Below are 17,304 nucleotides of genomic sequence, written 5' to 3'. Positions count from 1 at the left end.
TTAATCAAAAGGTAGAAAAATTAAAATGAATAATAAAGAGTTCATTAGGGCTTCCCTGGTGGAGCAGTGGTTGAGAGTCCGCCTGCCGAGGCAGGGGACACGGGTTCGTGCCTCGGTCCGGGAAGATCCCACATGCCGCGGAGTGGCTGGGCCCGTGAGCCATGGCCGCTGAGCCTGCGTGTCCGGAGCCTGTGCTCCGCAACGGGAGAGGCCACGGCAGTGAGAGGCCCGCGTACCGCAAAAAAAAAAAAAAAAAAAGAGTTCATTAAAGTCTGCATTTTATAGAAAAGCAGGTTAATTAGCTGAGCATGAAGGATGCTTTAATATTTTTATTGAATAAAAGAAGGAAAGACTTACAGAGAAATGTTTGAGAGGGAGGAGCAAAGACGGGAAATGTGAGAGAGTTGAGGTGAAAAAAGGAGAGAGAAAAATTAAATGAGAGAGACAGAGTAAGAAAGGTGTGTGAGCCTGAGCGGTGTCAGGAGGTTGGAGAGGAAGATTGGGAGGAAACTGGACAAGGCGGTGGCAGCGATGTGCACTCAGGAAGATGCAAAGAAAGGCTACTTGGTGATGCTGGGCTCCAAGGGGGCTGGAGATAGGGCACAAAGGTAGACCAAAAGAGTAGGAAGTAAAATAGGAAGCGGAAAAGACAGGAAGGGGAGATGATAACAGTTGAGGGAGGAATGAATAAATGGGGGGTGCTTGGAGGAGATGTGTGGAGAAAGGATGGGGCCATACATAGCTCGGGGAGAGTGAGAGAAGAAACCTGAGGGCGAGGTGGCAATCTGAGGGCTGAATCAAAGGCTACATTAGAGCCAGGTGTTCTGGAGGACAGAATGGTGAAAGGGTGGGGCACATAAAGGGTCAGGTCCAGGCTCAGAATGAGGGAGAGAAATGTGTGCAGGGCTGGGGGAGGAGGAAGAAGGAAAGGTGGAGGACAAGTTGGAAAGACTCCAAGGGAGGGGAATGATGGGTGTGGCCAAGACTGTGACCCTGGCTTTACCTTGCTCCCACCCTCTGCTGCCTTCTGGCCTCAGCGGTTTCTTCCTTATGCTACAAGGACCCTTGAGGCGGGATGGGATAGTGAACGCTGGGAGGTGGGGTGCCAACGGCTCCGCCATTAAGTCATGTCAAGCAGGGATCGGAATAGGGGGCCAAGGAGATGGGGGGTGTTGGGGCGCCATGCCTGGAAGCTGGGTGTCTGTTGGAGGGCGACAGCGGCGAGGGGTGGGTGGGTGCTAGGAGGTAGGTGGCTTTGGCGGTGGAGACTCCAATAAGGCAGCTGAAATGGGGAGTTCTGCGGGATTGGAGCCAGAGCCCTTGAAGGTGGGATCGGCTAGGAAAAGAGAAAAAGAGCAGAGGGTTGGGGCGAAAGTAGGGCGGGACAAAGAGCGCCCAGAGTAGAACCCGAGAGTCCCTGCGTGGGGGAAAGGTGGAGCCAAGGCAGGTCTGGGGCATCCCCCCCCGCTCCGGCTCCGGCGCGCTCTTAGAGCACCTGTCGGGGAGAGGGGAAGGGACATCCTGGTGCCCGAGGGACCTCCGGTCCAGAGGGGCTTACTCGGAGCTTGGGACTCCCGAGAAGACTCCGCCTCCTCCCCTCCGGCGGTCCAAGCCCGGCAAGTGAAGGGGCGTGACCCTGGTGCTCAGGTTTCTTCCTCCTCACCTGGGCCAGGAGGGGTGGGGGCCAGAACTTCCGGCTCAGGTGAGTGTCCCTTCGGTGACGTCAGGTCATCCTCGGCCGCCCCTCCGGTCCCTCCCCGCCTCGCGCTCCCGGTGCCCGCGGGGGCGCGCCCCCGACGACCTACATATACTCAGGTGCGCCGCACCTGTCCGCCCGCACCTGCCCGCTCACCGCTGAGCGGCCTCACATCGCACAGCAGCCTTGGGCCGACAGCCCAGGATACTCTGGGGACTTCCAGCACCCGGGACCGCGCCCACACGGCCCCTCCACCTTTTGTTTGGGAAGGGTCGCCGAGCGCCGAAGGGAACTGCCGGGTCTTCGCGGATTGCTTTTGTCGGCCACCAGTCCTGTTCCCTCTGCTGTGAGATCCTCGCCCCGCCGGAGGGGTAGATTTGTGTTTACTTCGGTGACAAGATTTGCAAGCACTCGGCCAAAAACTTTTTTGCCTCTTTGGGGGACAAAACTCGCCAGCCCGGCGCCTCCCGTCTTTTCTGAGGGAGGAAATGGCCAATTCGGGCCTGCAGCTGCTGGGCTTTTCCATGGCTCTACTGGGCTGGGTGGGCCTGGTGGCGTGCACCGCCATCCCGCAGTGGCAGGTGAGCTCGTACGCCGGCGACAACATCATCACCGCCCAGGCCATGTACAAGGGGCTGTGGATGGACTGCGTCACGCAGAGCACGGGCATGATGAGCTGCAAAATGTACGACTCGGTGCTCGCCCTGCCTGGTAAGGCCGCGGGACCGACGGGGCGGACGCGTCCAGGGCCGAGGTCGCGGGGTGGGCGCGGGCCCCCGCCCCAGGCCACACGGCCCGACGCCCTGGGTTGCCGGCGAGGGCGGGCGGAGAGGAGGAAGCGGAAGCGGTCGGGCTGGGGACGCCGCGGGCCGAGATTCTGGGGCTGCACGTGCGCGCCTCCGGGGCCGGCTGCGCCCCTCTTCGCCTGCGGACCGGCCTAGTCTTCGGGCTTGGCGGCCGGCGGCCCAAGCACCTCCCGGGAAGCCGAGTCCTGGGGCCGGGGCGGGGCCTTCCCCTCCCCCCACCCCGAGGAGGCCACGGCCTCCGCCATCTCCCGCCCTTTTCTCTGACAAAAGGCGGCGCGGGCTGGAGGCCTCGGAGTTGGGTTGGGGCCCGCGGGGTCGGACCGAGGGCCGAGGAGTCGTGCACCCTGTCAGTCCTGGGGCGCCGCCTGCGGCTTCTAATCTTATCGGCAGATTAGCCGAAGCCACAAACCGTGGCCTCGATAGTGGGGTCAGAGCTGGGACGAGGGCCGGGATCTGAGGGCGGCGTCGGGGCTCCGACCACCGCTTCCGGGGCTCAGGCCACCACCTCGGTTCCTCTTCGATGTACCCTTTCACCCTTTCCCCTCCCCGGGGCAGTTTCGTCGAAACCCTGGCGCCCCGGGCGGATCCTAGAGCCGAGAGGGCGGGGCGGAGCGGGAAGGCCCGCGGAGTCGGGAGGGGGCGGGATCCACCCGCTCTGGCCCGGGACTTGGGCGTCGAGGGGGCCCCAGGCCTGCGGCGAGTGGGTGCAGCCGGCGACTCAGAGGCTGGAGCCATCCGAGGGCCGCTGGCATTTCCATCAAGGACAGCATCCTTCCCCCTTTCCTGCAGCGGCCTTGCAGGCCACCCGAGCCCTAATGGTGGTCTCCCTGGTGCTGGGCTTCCTGGCCACGTTTGTGGCCACGATGGGCATGAAGTGTACAAACTGTGGGGGGGACGACAAAGTGAAGAAGGCCCGTACAGCCATGGCCGGAGGCATCATTTTCATCTTGGCAGGTGAGCAACAAGTCCAAGGTGGGCCCAAGGACTCTCTTCTTGCCCATCCTGGAGGGGTAAGGGTGGGCACAGTGTTGGTTTGCAGGGAGCTCACAATATCTCAATCCTCATTCTTTCTCCAGGTCTTGCTGCCTTGATAGCTTGCTCCTGGTATGGCCACCAGATTGTCACAGACTTTTACAACCCGTTGGTCCCCATGAATGTTAAGTAAGTAAGGGAGCCCTGCCTCCTAAGGGGTCTGGGGTCGGAAGAGGCAGGCCAGGGTTTCTGACCCCAATTCTCTCTCCACAGGTATGAGTTTGGTCCTGCCATCTTCATTGGTTGGGCAGGGTCCGCTCTGGTCCTCCTGGGAGGTGCACTGCTCTCTTGCTCCTGTCCTGGGAGTGAGAGCAAAGTTGGGTACCGTGCACCCCGCTCCTACCCTAAGCCCAACTCTGCCAAGGAGTACGTGTAAGCTGGGAATGCCCTTACCCCAGCCTGGCAGCCTAGAGGTGCCCCCAGACATCTGAAAGGACCTGGGGCAGAGAGCTCAACCCGTGGGCAGGGTGCCGAGCAGAAGCCTGCGGTCACTCTAGCCCAGCACACCATGTACAGTTCCCTGGGGTGTTGGGTGGCAGGGAGACAAAAAGGGGGAGGGTGTGCTTTTTGTACAGTAATAAAAATGTTTTGGAAAGTAGACTTTTTTCCCTTGGGGCATCTGCTTTCTTCCAACCCAGATCCTTGCAGAACCTAAAGTGTACCTACTTCAGTTAAAAAAACATTTATTGACCACCAATGGTGTGCAAGGGTGTCCCAGTTCCACCATTTCAGTCATGCAGTCCCCGACATTTTTGACTATTGACTCTAAACAACTCATGTTCTTGCCTTCCCTCATCCCCGCCCAGCCTCCAATCCTATCCACTCGCAACTCTTGCTTAAATAGCAACCAAAGAGCTTTTGTTTTTAATTTAAAAATTAAGATTTTATTAGGCTTGGGGGGGGGGTGTCACCTTCCCTTATGCCCCCATTCCACTTTCTCTCCTCACTGGAAGCTGCTCCCTGGCTCATGGGTCACAGGGCACGGCCTCCACAGACACAGGGAACAAAGATGGGGCAGAGACAGGCTAAGGCCAATGCAAACAATGGAAGGATGGTTATGGGTCCAAGGTCTCCCTCTTCCTCCAGTTACAGTCTAGTCACATCTCCTGGCCAGTTAAACATCTAGGTCATCATCTGGGTCTTCTTGGTCCAGGTCATCGTAAGCATCTGGCTCATAGAAAATGTGGCTGGTAGCCTGGCCCAGCCCAGGGCACAGTAGCGCCTGCTGTCTGAGAAGACATAAAGGGAGATTGGTGCTGGTGAGGGTGGGTAATGGGTCATGTCTGGATACCCTCTTTCCTTGACAGTGACTCCCTCTTTGGCCTCCATGTTTTCTTGGTCTAAGTCCCTTTGTGTGACCTCGTTTAGTTAGCATGGAAGCACCACCTGGTACAGGGTAGATACTCCTATACCGCTCTCATAATAGCCTAAGTTCTTAGCAGCTTGAGGGCAAGGATCCTGCCGAAGTCTTGCTTCACCTGCCCACACACTGGGCACAGGACAACAGGCATCTACTAAGCCTTTATTAACCTGCCTCTACCATACCCATCTAGCTTCCTATCGTCTTAGCACCACTGCCTGGAGACAGGGCCGCTTCCCCAGGGTCTGGTCTGGCTCAACCCAGCCCAGATTACTCTAGGGATATCTGTGGAGCTGGGACCCAAGGCTCTAACGGAGAGAAAAAAGACATAAAGGACCTTTGCCATTGCTGGGGTTTGGGTGGGTAGAGAACTCCTCCCCAGACGTGCCTCTGGAAGTGGACTTCAGCCCCTATAAAGTCTAAGAGGTTAATCAACAACCTGCTGTTGCCCCACCTCTTAGGCCCAAATGCTGGGCTCAGCTCAGGGACCCGGGCACTGAGGCCCCAACCTTACTTTTCTGAGCTGAACTGGAAGGGCAGGGTCAGGCTATCTTTGGCTTCTCTCTCTTTCTTGGACAGGCGAAGGTTAAAAGTCAAATGAGTCGTGGGGTCCATCTGTAGAGACAAAGGATGCTGCCACTCTGCCCCATCACTGAAATCCCCGACCCCACCCCCAACCTCTGCAGTCTTTATCCCCCTCTCTCCTTTTTCCAGACTCCAAACTGCATCCCCTTGTTCCGGCCCTGGCTCTCTTAGATACCGAGGGAACACGAGGATCTGGGTAAGGCTGGGGCTCTAGGGGCGGCCCCCCTTGGAGCTCCAGGCTGAAGTCAGGAAGGATGGAGAACCACTGAGTCTGGGGAGAAGAAAGAAGAGTATTAAGAAGGTTTTTTTCGTCTTACTGAGCAAACCAGAGAACCAGGACCTGCCGCCCCAGCTCCCAGCCACTTATGTAACTGGCTACTTCCAGCTCTTGTTCTCATTTTTCATCTCCTGGAAGGCAGTGTCTTTCATTGGTTAAGCTCACAGGATCCAAGCTTTCCAGGCTACAGAATGGGGATAATAAAACAATCTACCTCACAGGGCAGCTGTGGAGATACAACGAGGGCAATGCTCAAACCACGAGAGCCTAGGGAAGTGCTCCATCGCATCAGCCGTTTTATTGCTCTTCCTCTCTGACCCCAACCTCCAGTTCTGTGCTTCTGACCTGGTGGGTCGGGCGCTGTTGGGGCCTCCGATAGAGGATGTGGGCTGAGGCCTGGCCCATTGCACCGCTCAGGGTCACCTCGGTCTGAGCAAGGCTGTTCAGCACTCCCAAGGGGCCTGGGCCGTGAAGCTCTTCATGCAGCAGGCCCAGCACATGCACCTGCTCTCCTGGGGAGCTGTCACCTGGAGAGGGACAAGAAAGGTGGTGCACGAAGGGCAGTAGGGAGCATTCAGGGGAGGCCTGGGATCAAATAGTGAAGAGGAAAAAAGGAAGGAGAGGGCCACGTTCCCTCAGAGCTCTGCCAGGATCCTGACTGACCTCGGCCAGTGTCACTGCCCTGCTCTGACCTCTTTCAGCCCTCACCTTTGAAACACTTTCTTATTCCAATGCACATCGAATCAAGGCACCGCTCTGACATCATTCCACAGGAGCGCCTCAAGGCTTTCAGGATGGAATCCACACTTTCAGCATCTGTTCTCCGCTTGTTTTCCAGCCTCATCTCTTACACACTGAACCATCTGCAGTGTCAGGAACTTGCCAAGATCCCAGTCAGTGCCTTAGATCCCCTCTTTCCTTCCCTCCCTTTTAGCAGCATTTACAAAGCGTCACACCGCACTAAATACTTGCATTTTTAGGTTGGACTGTATGAAATTGCTGACATTTGATCATATCTGATCTACAAAAAAAGCAATTCCAAGTGGTTCATCTTCATACTATAAACTCCCTCCTTCCTTGGCTTTTACTGAGGAAACAGAAGCACTGTGAGACCAAGCACCTGCATACCGAGCTGGGTATCTGACTCTAAAGCCCATTCTAGTACCCACTGTACTTTAGGGCTAGTCCCAGTGCCCCCAGCTGGACAAAATGGCCCTTGCTCTTCAAGACATTCCTTCCTTAAGGTACTCTGTGCATGTTCCTTTATCATCATGGTCCTTATCAGACTGTCTAGTAATTGCTGGTTTACTTGTCTATACCTTTACGGAATTTTGAGCTCCTGGAAGGCAAGGACCTGACTACAGTTAGCCTTTATTTTTCCATTATCTAGAACTCTACCCGATACAGTGTATGTATGCGTATGTTTGTTGAATGAATGAATGAGGGAAAAAAAAACTTGGAAAAGAAAAAAAAGAGTAATTAGATAGCATTATGAAGAAACCAAGAACTAGAATAAAGGCTAAAGAGATGGAAGAAAGTCCAGTTGGAGATCCCTTATATGTTTCCTGTTAGGGTGGAAAGGGGCACATCCCTTGGCAGGGGGAATTTATGGTGGGAAGAAATGAAGAACGAGTCTCACCATGGCAGGAGTCCTGATGGCTCAGAGTGTGCAGAGTCTGGCAGAGTGTGGTGCAGGGAAGGTGAAGCAGCAGCCAGCTGAGGGAATCGAGAGCAATAGTGACAGGGCCAGGATCTGTCCTCCTGCACAGGGCCCTCAAGGCTTCCAGGGGACCCCCAGGAAGGGTTTCCCCAGTCTCTGACCAGTTGAGAGGGTCTCTAAAGAGGTCATGGTAAACCAGCCTGCAAAGGGAAACGGAAAGGCATGATCCTACTGCCCTTCCCCCTAATCTCCAAATTCAGCTTCTGATCTTTGTGGCTTGTTTCTCAATTTTCACTAATATCCTAAACATTAGTGAAAAGTTCTTACTGAGAAGTAGAAAACAGTAATTGAGAGCACAGACTTTGGCATCAGGCAGCCCTGAGCTGCAAGCTTGGTTCTACCTGTCCAAGGTCACCTAACTGATATGTTACTTCACCTCTGTAAGACTCGGTTTCTTCATTTATAAAATAGGAATACCAACCTCCTGACAGCACAGTACTAAGTGATGCCTAAAGTGTATCATTCTCGAATGGATAAAGAGAAAAGAGAGGACCTGAGACATGGTTCCTGCCTGTAGGACAGCTTAGAGAAGATCAAGAATCAAGTCCTGAGGTACTAACTACAGATTACATAGCAATTCAGGAAAACAGACTGGCATGGACTAGAAATCCTGGGAAAGCTTCACAGTGGTAGAACTTGTTCCCAGACATCTCCTTTCTATCTTCTGCTTCTCTTGTGAATGCCATCTTTACAGCATCACCTCTACTATAACAGCTGATACAAAATTAGGGCTCAACAGACAGGTGTAAACTGTTATTATCCACTTAGCTAACCAGACCAGGAAGTAATCTTTCTTAACCACCAACATAGGTGGATTCAGGTACCTCCTGATCTGGCTGCTTTCCTCTACCCCACATCAGTCTGTTAAGCCCTGGAAATTCTACCTGCTAAAGTCCTTTTACATTTGTCCTAAACTCTCCATCCCTACTGCCACTGTCTTTAGCCAGGCCTCTGTCGCCTCCTACCGCTATTCTCTAAGATTCACTGGAACAGGAATCATGTCGGCTTCATTCACTGCTCTAGCCTAGCTCAGCTCCTGGTTCACAACTAGTTCTTAACCGGTACTTATACATCTGAGTGAACCTGCATTACTGCAACAGCCTTCCCACCTGGTATCCCTATCTCCTGGCTGCCCCCTCCTAACCCATTCTCCACACTGTGGTCACTGGACGAGTCTTTCTAACAAGTATGATGTTATCACTCTCCTCCCAAATTTTCCTTTTCGTGCTCTGTTAAGACCTTTTACTACCAGGTACCTCTCTCTGTCTGACCTCAGGAAGCTCTTCCATCTCCCATGAACAGGTATGCTTTCCATACCTCTCTAATTTTGCATAAACTGTTCCTTCTGCCTGTAGGACAAGTCCCTGTGTACCCTGCAGTTAGTGCTGATGCATGTTGATCACCAGATTCTGAATAACTCAAAAGGCAGCACACGTTTATTCTTGTTCTCCAGTCCAGCCTCTAGTGCTAACCTGTACTGTCGGCCTTTTATTACTCTGTTCCTCTCATCTTCTATGGTCCCTGCTTTGGATTCTCCAGATACTACTCTTCATCATTCCTCTTACTAATTCCTACCTCTTGAAAAACCCATATCCATTCGATGAATAAGTAGCTGCTACTACGTATCAGGTTTGCCTCTGTTGCTGGAAGGGGAGTTCCTCAGCAACAGAGGTCCCAAATTCAATTAAATCTCTTCCAATTTGTACTTACCGGCTGTTGATATTGGAGTCAAAACCTTCACGAAACTCTTCTTCGCTCACTTCACAGCCCAGGATGTGGACTTGCTCCCCACTGAGGCAGAGATGAGGGGGAGTGTCAAAGAGTGGGGCCCAGGCTCCCTTCTCGGGTAGGACAGCGAGACACTGCGGGATACTCACCACAGTGCAGATTTCTTGATAAGCGCCTTCAAGAGGCTGCGCCCCTCCCACTCCACGGAGTCTGGGGAGAGCGAGGGACGGAAAAACAGCCTGAGAACACTGAGGTTTTCGCATTCGCGAACCGGTAACGGCCTCCACCCCTGGCCTCTTACCCACGGCCCTTCCTCTCCACTTCCGCCCCTTGGGCCCTGCTCCTGTGTCTGTGACCCTCACCCCGCAGCAGCACCAGGCCACCAAGAGCCAAGAGCGACTCCAGCATCTCCAAAATGCGTCGCGTCCCTCTTCGGACGCCCTCTGATGGCGTCACTACCCATTGCCCCGCCCCTCCACATGGAAGGGGCGGGGCACCCACGATCTCTCCCACTACTAAGACCTGGCGTAACCTGGCGTGAGTGGTGCTTAGGTTCACTATCCCAGGAAGGCTCACGCGGATCGACCCTTCCTGAGCCCTGGTGCACAGACGCAGGGACGACGCCCCTCTCTTCACTTTTACCGTGACTAGGGCGGGAAGAGCCGTTGGGGTAGTTGTCTGTGGGAGGGGCAAGTGGCCGCGCAAGCCCGCCCGACTGTCGGAGCCTCTGGCGCAAGTGACGTCACTCCGCCCCGCCCATGCAATTCGAGGCGGGCCTGCTTTGCCCTAGGCCCCGCCCCAGCACCACCCTCCGCGCATGCGCGATACTGGGGCCTTGTTCGGAGCACGCTCCACTTTCCTTATCCCCACCCCCGAAGACAGAGTAGGGGGAACTTCAGCCCCGGTGAAGCGAATACACGTCACCACCGGAAGTAGTGTCAGAGGGGAAGAGGAGGGGGGAAGAAAGAAGGAGGGAGGCCTTTGGGCGGTAAAATGGCGCCTGTCAGAGTGGGAAATCCAGCTGCAGAGGCTGCAACCCCGCTTCCTAGCGGCTGAGGCACCCCCGACCTCGGGGAGGGGGAGGCCGCTCCAGTCCAGCCATCCGCGCCCTTCGGCTCCCCCTCCCCTCCTTCCCGACTCCTTGGCTCAGCCGGTCCGTTCGCCGCCACCGCGGCCCTGCGCCCGCCGCTGCCCCCGCCCGCCCCTTTCCCGCGGGCAGCCCCCTACCGCGCCTGCGCAGCGGGCCACCCTCCGCTTCCCCCTTCCCCTCCCCCTTCCTTTTCCCTCCCTCCCTTCTCCCTAGCCCCCCTCCCCCACAGCCCCCTCCCCCAATTCTCCATCCCCTTCCCTCCTGGTCTCGGAGGACCCCATCGTAGCCCGACCTGTCTCGGCCCGCAACCTCCGCGAATTCGTCGGTGCCACTCCCCGCCCATGTGGGCCCCCGCGGGCTGCCCACGCCTGTCCCCCAGCTCCCCGTTCCGCTGGGCTTTCCCCTCGTCGTGGGTGGCTTTCTGAGCCGCCCGCTCCGTGCCCCTCTCTGCAGCCTCTCCTGCCACTCGGGGCCCCCGTTCCCCCTCCCGGTGGCGGGGGGCTGCCCCCGGGGGGCTGGCGGAGCTGGGCCGCGGGGGCCCCGGGGCCGGCGGTGCCGGGGTCATCGGGATGATGCGGACGCAGTGTCTGCTGGGGCTGCGCACGTTCGTGGCCTTCGCCGCCAAGCTCTGGAGCTTCTTCATTTACCTTTTGCGGAGGCAGATCCGCACGGTGAGCCTGGGTGGGCGCTGGTGGTGGTGGGGACCTCTGTCAGCGGTGCTCGAGGGTTTTTGGAAAGTCTCGGGCCTCTGTTTGGGCCTAGAGACTGAGCCCCGGCGGCAGCTTTTATCGCTAGAGAATTAGAGCACCCGTCGCTGGGCATGGGGTGGGACGGGGAAGAGGAAGACCCTTGTAGTAGAACCGAGATGGTGGAGGGGGGCTAGATGGGAAAAGGATTTGGCAACTCTTGGGGGCTAGGGTGATGGGTGGGGTGCTCTTTAAGAAAGCTGGAGTTGTTGCTAAAGAAGCCGAGGGGCGGGGAACACCTGTTTGATGGCAGCAGGTCTGTTGATGTGGGCTTGTGAAAGACCCTCCTATTATTTGGAACCTCCGTGTGTGTTTGGTCTCATAACAAGGGAGAGACAGGCTCATGTGCCAGGGGTGGGGGTGGGTGGGGGGCGTATGTCACCAACAAGGATGGGAACGTGGGAAAAGCCCTGGGTGTGAAGGAGAAACCCCTGCAGTTCAAATTAAGGGAACTCTTCCAAAAAGGTCCTGAAAACTCATTTCATAGTGTGAGTGTGAATATTTGGGTTTATTAAGACTTTGAGATTAAAAAAGATGCATTTATCATTGGCATCTTTAGTTGTGGAAGGGAGCACATTAAAGTTTGGGTGTCCCTATCAGAAGACGGTGCTTGTCAGTTTAAGGTTTGAATGTGAGGGCACGCTTCTCAGATTGTTTCTCCAGGAGACCCCAGCATTGTGAGGGATACTGTGGGGAGTGTATCTCTGGGTTTCCTCCCCCATAGCTTTTCTCCAAGGTCAAACCTCCTTAGGCTAACATCATTTAATGTGCTCTGTGTTCTCACCATCACGGGGGAGAATCCTCTGAAGGAGTCTGGGGAGGATTCAGTGAGCTGGGGTGCAGAGGGTCTCCAGTCTGTACTCTGGCATACCTCAATAAAACATGAAGGAATAAAACCAGGTAGGGGCTGCCTAGGTCAAGGAACTTCCAGAAAGCCCTGAGTGGTAGTGGTGGTTGACTTACTGATTTGGGGAATGGCCTTGGATTCAGTGTCTCCTTTACTACTCCACTCCTTCCACTTCCTGATTTAGGGTTTAGGGTGAGGATTGTTTCAGGGTGGTCATGGTTGTAGGCAGGGCTGTTTCCCTGAGATAAGGGTTAGGAGCCAAGAAGAATCGGGTCAGAGATACGGAGATGTGGGGGGGACTAGCTCCTGGGATTTTCCTTACGTGTTAGCTGCTGTCCTCTCTTCCTGGCCTTGCTCCGAGCATCTCCCCTTCTTCCCCTAACATAGCAGTTTTCTGTTCTGGGTGCAGGGATGGGCTCCAGCCCATGCAGAGACTGGTTCCTTGCAAAATTGTTCTCCTCTGGGCAGCACTGACCCCACAGCCGTTTGTCTTCCCTTCCTTCCTTTCCAATCTGGTTTCTCCCCCCACCCCCTTTCTGGCAGATGCTTAGAGCATTCCCTACATGCCCCGCATGTGCAACCCGAGATAGCAGGGCAGGACACCCGAGCTGTTGCAGCCCTCATCGCAGCCCCGAGAGAAAAGAAGGGCACGTGCCTTGGGATTAGGGGGAGAGAGCCCTTTGGTTTGCACGTGGAGAGCCTGGTTCGTGAGGCTTGGGGCCTAGGGACGGACTGTGCTTAGAAGAAAAGAGCAGAGGAGGGAATTGCCAAGCTTTGCATGGGAGAGATTTGAGTGCTGGAAACAGGAGCCTCTAGAGAAGGCTTGGAGAAGCTGGAAGGCCGAGATGGTGATGTCCTTGTCCCTTCCTCACCTCCCACTCACAGCCCTTACTTCACTCTGGCCTTCTTGATACTCTATCGGTCTGCCTGGTGAGTGGGGCTTTCCAGTGTTCTCTGCCTTGCCCTGGGTACCAGGATAAGGAGGCTGTTCAGAGGGCTGAGGTTCTCTACAACTTGTGACTTGGCTAGTAGAGACAGAAATGGACAGGTGGCTGGTTAAAATAGGCCTGGTGGCCCCCAGCCAGAGGAACTTAGCTGACCTGACAACCCCTGGATTCCCTCATTCTCTGTTCCCCTTAGTGACCCAAGGACCTCCCCTCCTGACTCCTACGCCCTGTCCACTAAGGAATCTGAGGCCCTCAGCTCCCAACAGGAGGTGATGAGAGGTGTCACAGAGAATTCTTGAGGTGGAGGTGGGGAGGGCCACGCATTTCTTTGTTCCATGTAGCAGGATAACATCATGGTTAAGAGGGCACGTTCTTGGATCAGACTGCACAGGTACAATCCTGCCTCCACCATTTCATTGATTCTAATGTAAGTGACCACCCCTGCTATAGTGTTCTAGGAATACAGCCACGATTGAGACAAAATCCTTGCTTTCATTCTAACTGGAGGGGCAAACTGCTACATAAGACAATTCTTAGCTGTGGGGTGTTAGGCAAACTATTTAACTTCTCCAAGCCTTGGTTTCTTTGTCCTTAAGATGTAGATGATATTGTTATTATTAGGGTTGTTCTGAGGATTAAAGAAACAACCCTAAATTACACTATGCCCAGTGTATGGTAAATGTTCAACATGTGCTTCCTGTTACTAGTGGGGAAGATTTCCTTGTCAAGGGTTCTAAACCTCTCTCTTGCTATTCCTAGGTAATTCAGTACCAAACTGTTCGATATGACATCCTTCCCTTATCTCCTGTGTCCCGGAATCGGCTAAGTGAGTATGCTGACTGGGAGGAACCCTAGCTGAGGTAGGGTTCAAGGTCTTGGCTGGAGGTTGGTTGGTGTTACCCCTTCCCGTTGTGGTTCAGGCCAGGTGAAGAGGAAGATCCTGGTGCTGGATCTGGATGAGACACTTATTCACTCCCATCATGATGGGGTCCTGAGGCCTACAGTCCGGCCTGGAACGCCTCCTGACTTCATTCTCAAGGTGTGTGGGGCTGGGAAGTGATGGAATGGTTACGTCTGTTATTCTGCTCAATTCTTTGCCAGTCCCAGAGCATCTCATCCCTGGCTGTGTCCTCTGGCAGCCTGAAGGAGGGAAGCAGGCAGTGGGAGGGTGGGGGGTATCCTTTAGGCCTGTGTTGTGGTGCTCAGGACTTCTCCCAGCCCTGCTGTGTTCCTCTACAGGTGGTAATAGACAAACATCCCGTCCGGTTTTTTGTACATAAGAGGCCCCATGTGGATTTCTTCTTGGAAGTGGTGAGTTTGCAGAAGCTGAAGGCAGCTCTGTGATGAAGCAATGGTTTTAGGGCTCAGGGAATTTAGAGGATTTGGAGGAAGTAAGGGATCAGGAGAAATGGGTAAGGGCAGTTTTGGAGAGGGGAGGTTGTAGGATGCTCAGAGAATGGCTTTCGATAGTTTGGGTTCATTTGTTTTGCTGATGCAATTCTATTCTTCCACAGCCTTCCCGCTCTTTTTTTTTTCGCGGTACGCGGGCCTCTCACTGCTGCGGCCTCTCTTGTTGCGGAGCACAGGCTCCGGACGCGCAGGCCCAGCGGCCATGGCCTACAGGCCTAGCCGCTCCGCGGCATGTGGGATCCTCCCGGACCGGGGCACGAACCCGCGTCCCCTGCATCAGCAGGCGGACTCTCAACCACTGCGCCACCAGGGAAGCCCCTTCCCACTCTTTTGTTCTTGCATCTGTGAATCTTAAGGGTGTATGGTGCCTAAGACTCTTGAGTTTGAGGACAGTTTCAGAATTTTGTGTCCTCAGAGACATTCAGTGTTGTTGGAAGTCCTGAAGGACTCTGCTAGAGTCTTAGTAAAAGGGATCTATATGTCTGAATGATCATCTCTTCTGACACCTTCCTCTCCTCCAATCTCTTTCAGGTGAGCCAGTGGTACGAGCTGGTGGTGTTCACAGCAAGCATGGAAATTTACGGCTCTGCTGTGGCAGATAAACTGGATAATAGCAGAAGCATTCTCAAGAGGAGATACTACAGACAGGTAAGGGGCTAGCGTCCAGGTCTAAGAGTGAGGCTTGGGAGGCAGGCCATCAGGGAGGGACCTGAGTTTAAGGCAACTGCCCTGGAATGGAACCTTCTGAGGGTGTGGGGGAGGCATACTGTATAATCCCTTTTGTGAGAACTGGCTGCCTGTGGGCATTGTTGGGATTGGGGGAGCAATCACAGAGGGCGAGTCTCCTTTTGATGACCAGCTCACCCTGCCTTCCAGCACTGCACTTTGGAATTGGGCAGCTACATCAAGGACCTCTCTGTGGTCCACAGTGACCTCTCCAGCATTGTGATCCTGGATAACTCCCCAGGGGCTTACAGGAGCCATCCAGGTACAGGGGACGGTGGTGAGTCTGGCAGGACTAGGAAGTGGTTCTGAGTAGGTATTTTGAATGCATGGAGCTGGGATTCCCTGGTTTACAGTAGGTCAGGATGCAAGTTGTTTCTCTTTTAAATGAGATGTTCCCCGCCCCGCCATATCCATTTCATAAATCAGATTTCTCATATCAAATTGCTTCAGGTACACACAAGGCAGTAAGTTTGACTAGAAGCCTTGCCCTAGTATGAAATACGGTGATTAAAATTTTATTTTATTTTGAAGAATAAATCAAGGAGGTTTTACTTAGGTCATTCAGTTTGCGGGGGGGATATATATTTTAAAGTAATGAAACCCACCCCCAAATAAAAGGAAAAACACCCTATCTCTCTTGAATCCTTTGTTTCTTCTCATGTGCCTTTTCACCCACTCTAGACAATGCCATCCCCATCAAATCCTGGTTCAGTGACCCCAGCGATACCGCCCTTCTCAACCTGCTTCCGATGCTGGATGCCCTCAGGTAAGGGAAGCTAGACACTTAGATTTCTGAGGAGAGAAGCGGGTGGGGGATCCCAAGAAGGAATAAAAGTTTGTCCTGTTTTACTTTACTTATCTCTTTTCCCTTAAGAATATTACTTTTGAACAAGGTCTTTTTAAAACTCATCACTTTTAGCCTTTGGGTTTTGGGCAAACTGAACCTGTCTCATGTGAAAACGGTGATCCTTTCCACCCCACGTCTTCCGTGAGGCTGCCTTACACTAGTGTGAGGATATCAACATAAGGACTCTACCAATGCAAGTTATTGTTGTCCCAGGTTCACCGCTGATGTTCGTTCTGTGCTGAGCCGAAACCTTCACCAACATAGGCTCTGGTGACAGCTGCTCCCCCTCCACCTGAGTTGGGGTGGGGGGGAAAGGGAGGGTGAGCCCTCGGGATGCCGTCTGGTGCCCTGTCCACTGGTGAGGACTGCCTGGGCAGGGTCTGCCCCTCCCACCCCTCTCTGCCCTGGGAGCCCTGCACTCCATATGGAGTCTGGATGGACACAAGGGCCAGATTCTCAAGCAGCCTCACTCTTAACTTCGTGTTCGCACTCCCTGGAAACCCCAGACTGGGACATAAGCGGAGGCCTAGGAGAGCCGCAACAGTGTCTGGTGGAGAGACAGGACTGGCCAGAGTGGGAGACAGACATTCGGTAATCCGGGAGGCTCAAAGAGAAGCCAAGCCAGCTTTGTTGTGATTTGTTTTTTTAAAAACTCTTGTACAAAACTGATCTAATTCTTCACTCCAAGGGCTGGGTTGTGGGTGGGACACTGGGATTTTGGGCCACTGGATTTTCCCCAAACTTGTCCCCTCCCTTACTTTCTATTTTCCCTTCTTCCTAGATTCCCTCAGACCTGTAACCAGCTTTCTCTCTTTTTTTTTCTTTTCTCTCTTTTAAACCATGCATTATAACTTTAAAACCAAGGCTGCCCTAGGTCCTTCTCTGGGGTTTTGGGAAATGAAGGGAGGGGTCTGTGTTCACACCCACCCTGTCCCCTAGGCAGAAGGAAAAGAGGCTGCTGTAGACCCGAGGGGTAGGGGGAATGGTGGTATTAGCTTTCCCTGGTGGGAAGGGACTTAGTGACAGGATGGGCGCCCTTGTCGGGGAGTGAAAGGACAACTGTGTGTCCTGAGGGAACGTGAGCTTCAGTGCGGTAGGACGGAGAAATACGAAAGGAGAGACCTGGGCGCCGGCAAAGCCAGCATTTCGTCTAGGGGGTTGACGTGAATAAGCTAAGCAGACGCTGCCCCTGAGCGGCGTGGGGCGGGAGGAGGGGGGGTGCTCCACGCCACCGGCGGGCAGGCCGAGCACCGGGGCTCCACCTCCCCAGTGCTTTCCTCCCCGAAGCCTAAGCCGGCTCTACTTCCTTGCACCCGCCACGTGACGCCCCGCCCTTCTCCGAGATCACATGATTCTCGGGTACAGACAGTGCAGTATTCTTCCGCGCTGACGTAGTCCTTACTTTTCGGACCTCCTCTCTAGTCCCTATTGGTCCACTCACCCCTGGAACCTAAGCGTTCCGTGCGTCTCTCTAAACATACGTTTCG

General features: G+C 54.4%; 3 protein-coding genes across 4 annotated transcripts; 2 read left to right on the top strand and 1 right to left on the bottom strand.

The window, feature by feature from the left end:
* Positions 1 to 1,240: 1,240 nt before the first annotated feature.
* CLDN7 (claudin 7) lies at positions 1,241 to 4,132 on the top strand. Its single transcript, XM_027130834.1, has 4 exons — positions 1,241 to 2,407; positions 3,292 to 3,456; positions 3,579 to 3,663; positions 3,748 to 4,132. The coding sequence occupies exons 1-4, from the start codon at positions 2,185 to 2,187 to the stop codon at positions 3,908 to 3,910; spliced, it is 636 nt and encodes a 211-aa protein (XP_026986635.1). The 5' UTR covers positions 1,241 to 2,184; the 3' UTR covers positions 3,911 to 4,132.
* A 263-nt stretch (positions 4,133 to 4,395) lies between these two features.
* Positions 4,396 to 10,859, bottom strand: ELP5 (elongator acetyltransferase complex subunit 5). Its single transcript, XM_027130658.1, has 9 exons — positions 10,663 to 10,859; positions 9,567 to 9,736; positions 9,354 to 9,414; positions 9,187 to 9,267; positions 7,396 to 7,616; positions 6,102 to 6,283; positions 5,655 to 5,750; positions 5,409 to 5,509; positions 4,396 to 4,763 (listed from the first exon to the last, which is right to left on the bottom strand). The coding sequence occupies exons 1-9, from the start codon at positions 10,857 to 10,859 to the stop codon at positions 4,649 to 4,651; spliced, it is 1,224 nt and encodes a 407-aa protein (XP_026986459.1). The 3' UTR covers positions 4,396 to 4,648.
* Positions 10,101 to 16,680, top strand: CTDNEP1 (CTD nuclear envelope phosphatase 1). Of its 2 annotated transcripts, none has more exons than XM_027130832.1 (8): positions 10,101 to 10,965; positions 13,594 to 13,660; positions 13,755 to 13,873; positions 14,074 to 14,145; positions 14,776 to 14,892; positions 15,121 to 15,247; positions 15,652 to 15,736; positions 16,031 to 16,680. In XM_027130832.1, the coding sequence occupies exons 1-8, from the start codon at positions 10,864 to 10,866 to the stop codon at positions 16,089 to 16,091; spliced, it is 750 nt and encodes a 249-aa protein (XP_026986633.1). In that variant the 5' UTR covers positions 10,101 to 10,863; the 3' UTR covers positions 16,092 to 16,680. The 2 variants fall into 2 exon arrangements, with proteins under 2 accessions (XP_026986633.1, XP_026986634.1); XM_027130833.1 differs by having other exon boundaries at positions 10,112 to 10,965; positions 15,121 to 15,232.
* The last annotated feature ends 624 nt before the right edge of the window (positions 16,681 to 17,304 follow it).

This window comes from Aethalodelphis obliquidens, unplaced genomic scaffold, assembly GCF_003676395.1.
Source record: "Aethalodelphis obliquidens isolate GAN/ISIS:26980383/991018 unplaced genomic scaffold, ASM367639v1 scaffold38, whole genome shotgun sequence".
In the NCBI taxonomy this organism is placed as follows: domain Eukaryota; kingdom Metazoa; phylum Chordata; class Mammalia; order Artiodactyla; family Delphinidae; genus Aethalodelphis; species Aethalodelphis obliquidens.
Note: the sequence above shows the minus strand (reverse complement) of the source record. Positions and strands in the feature narration are given on the sequence as shown.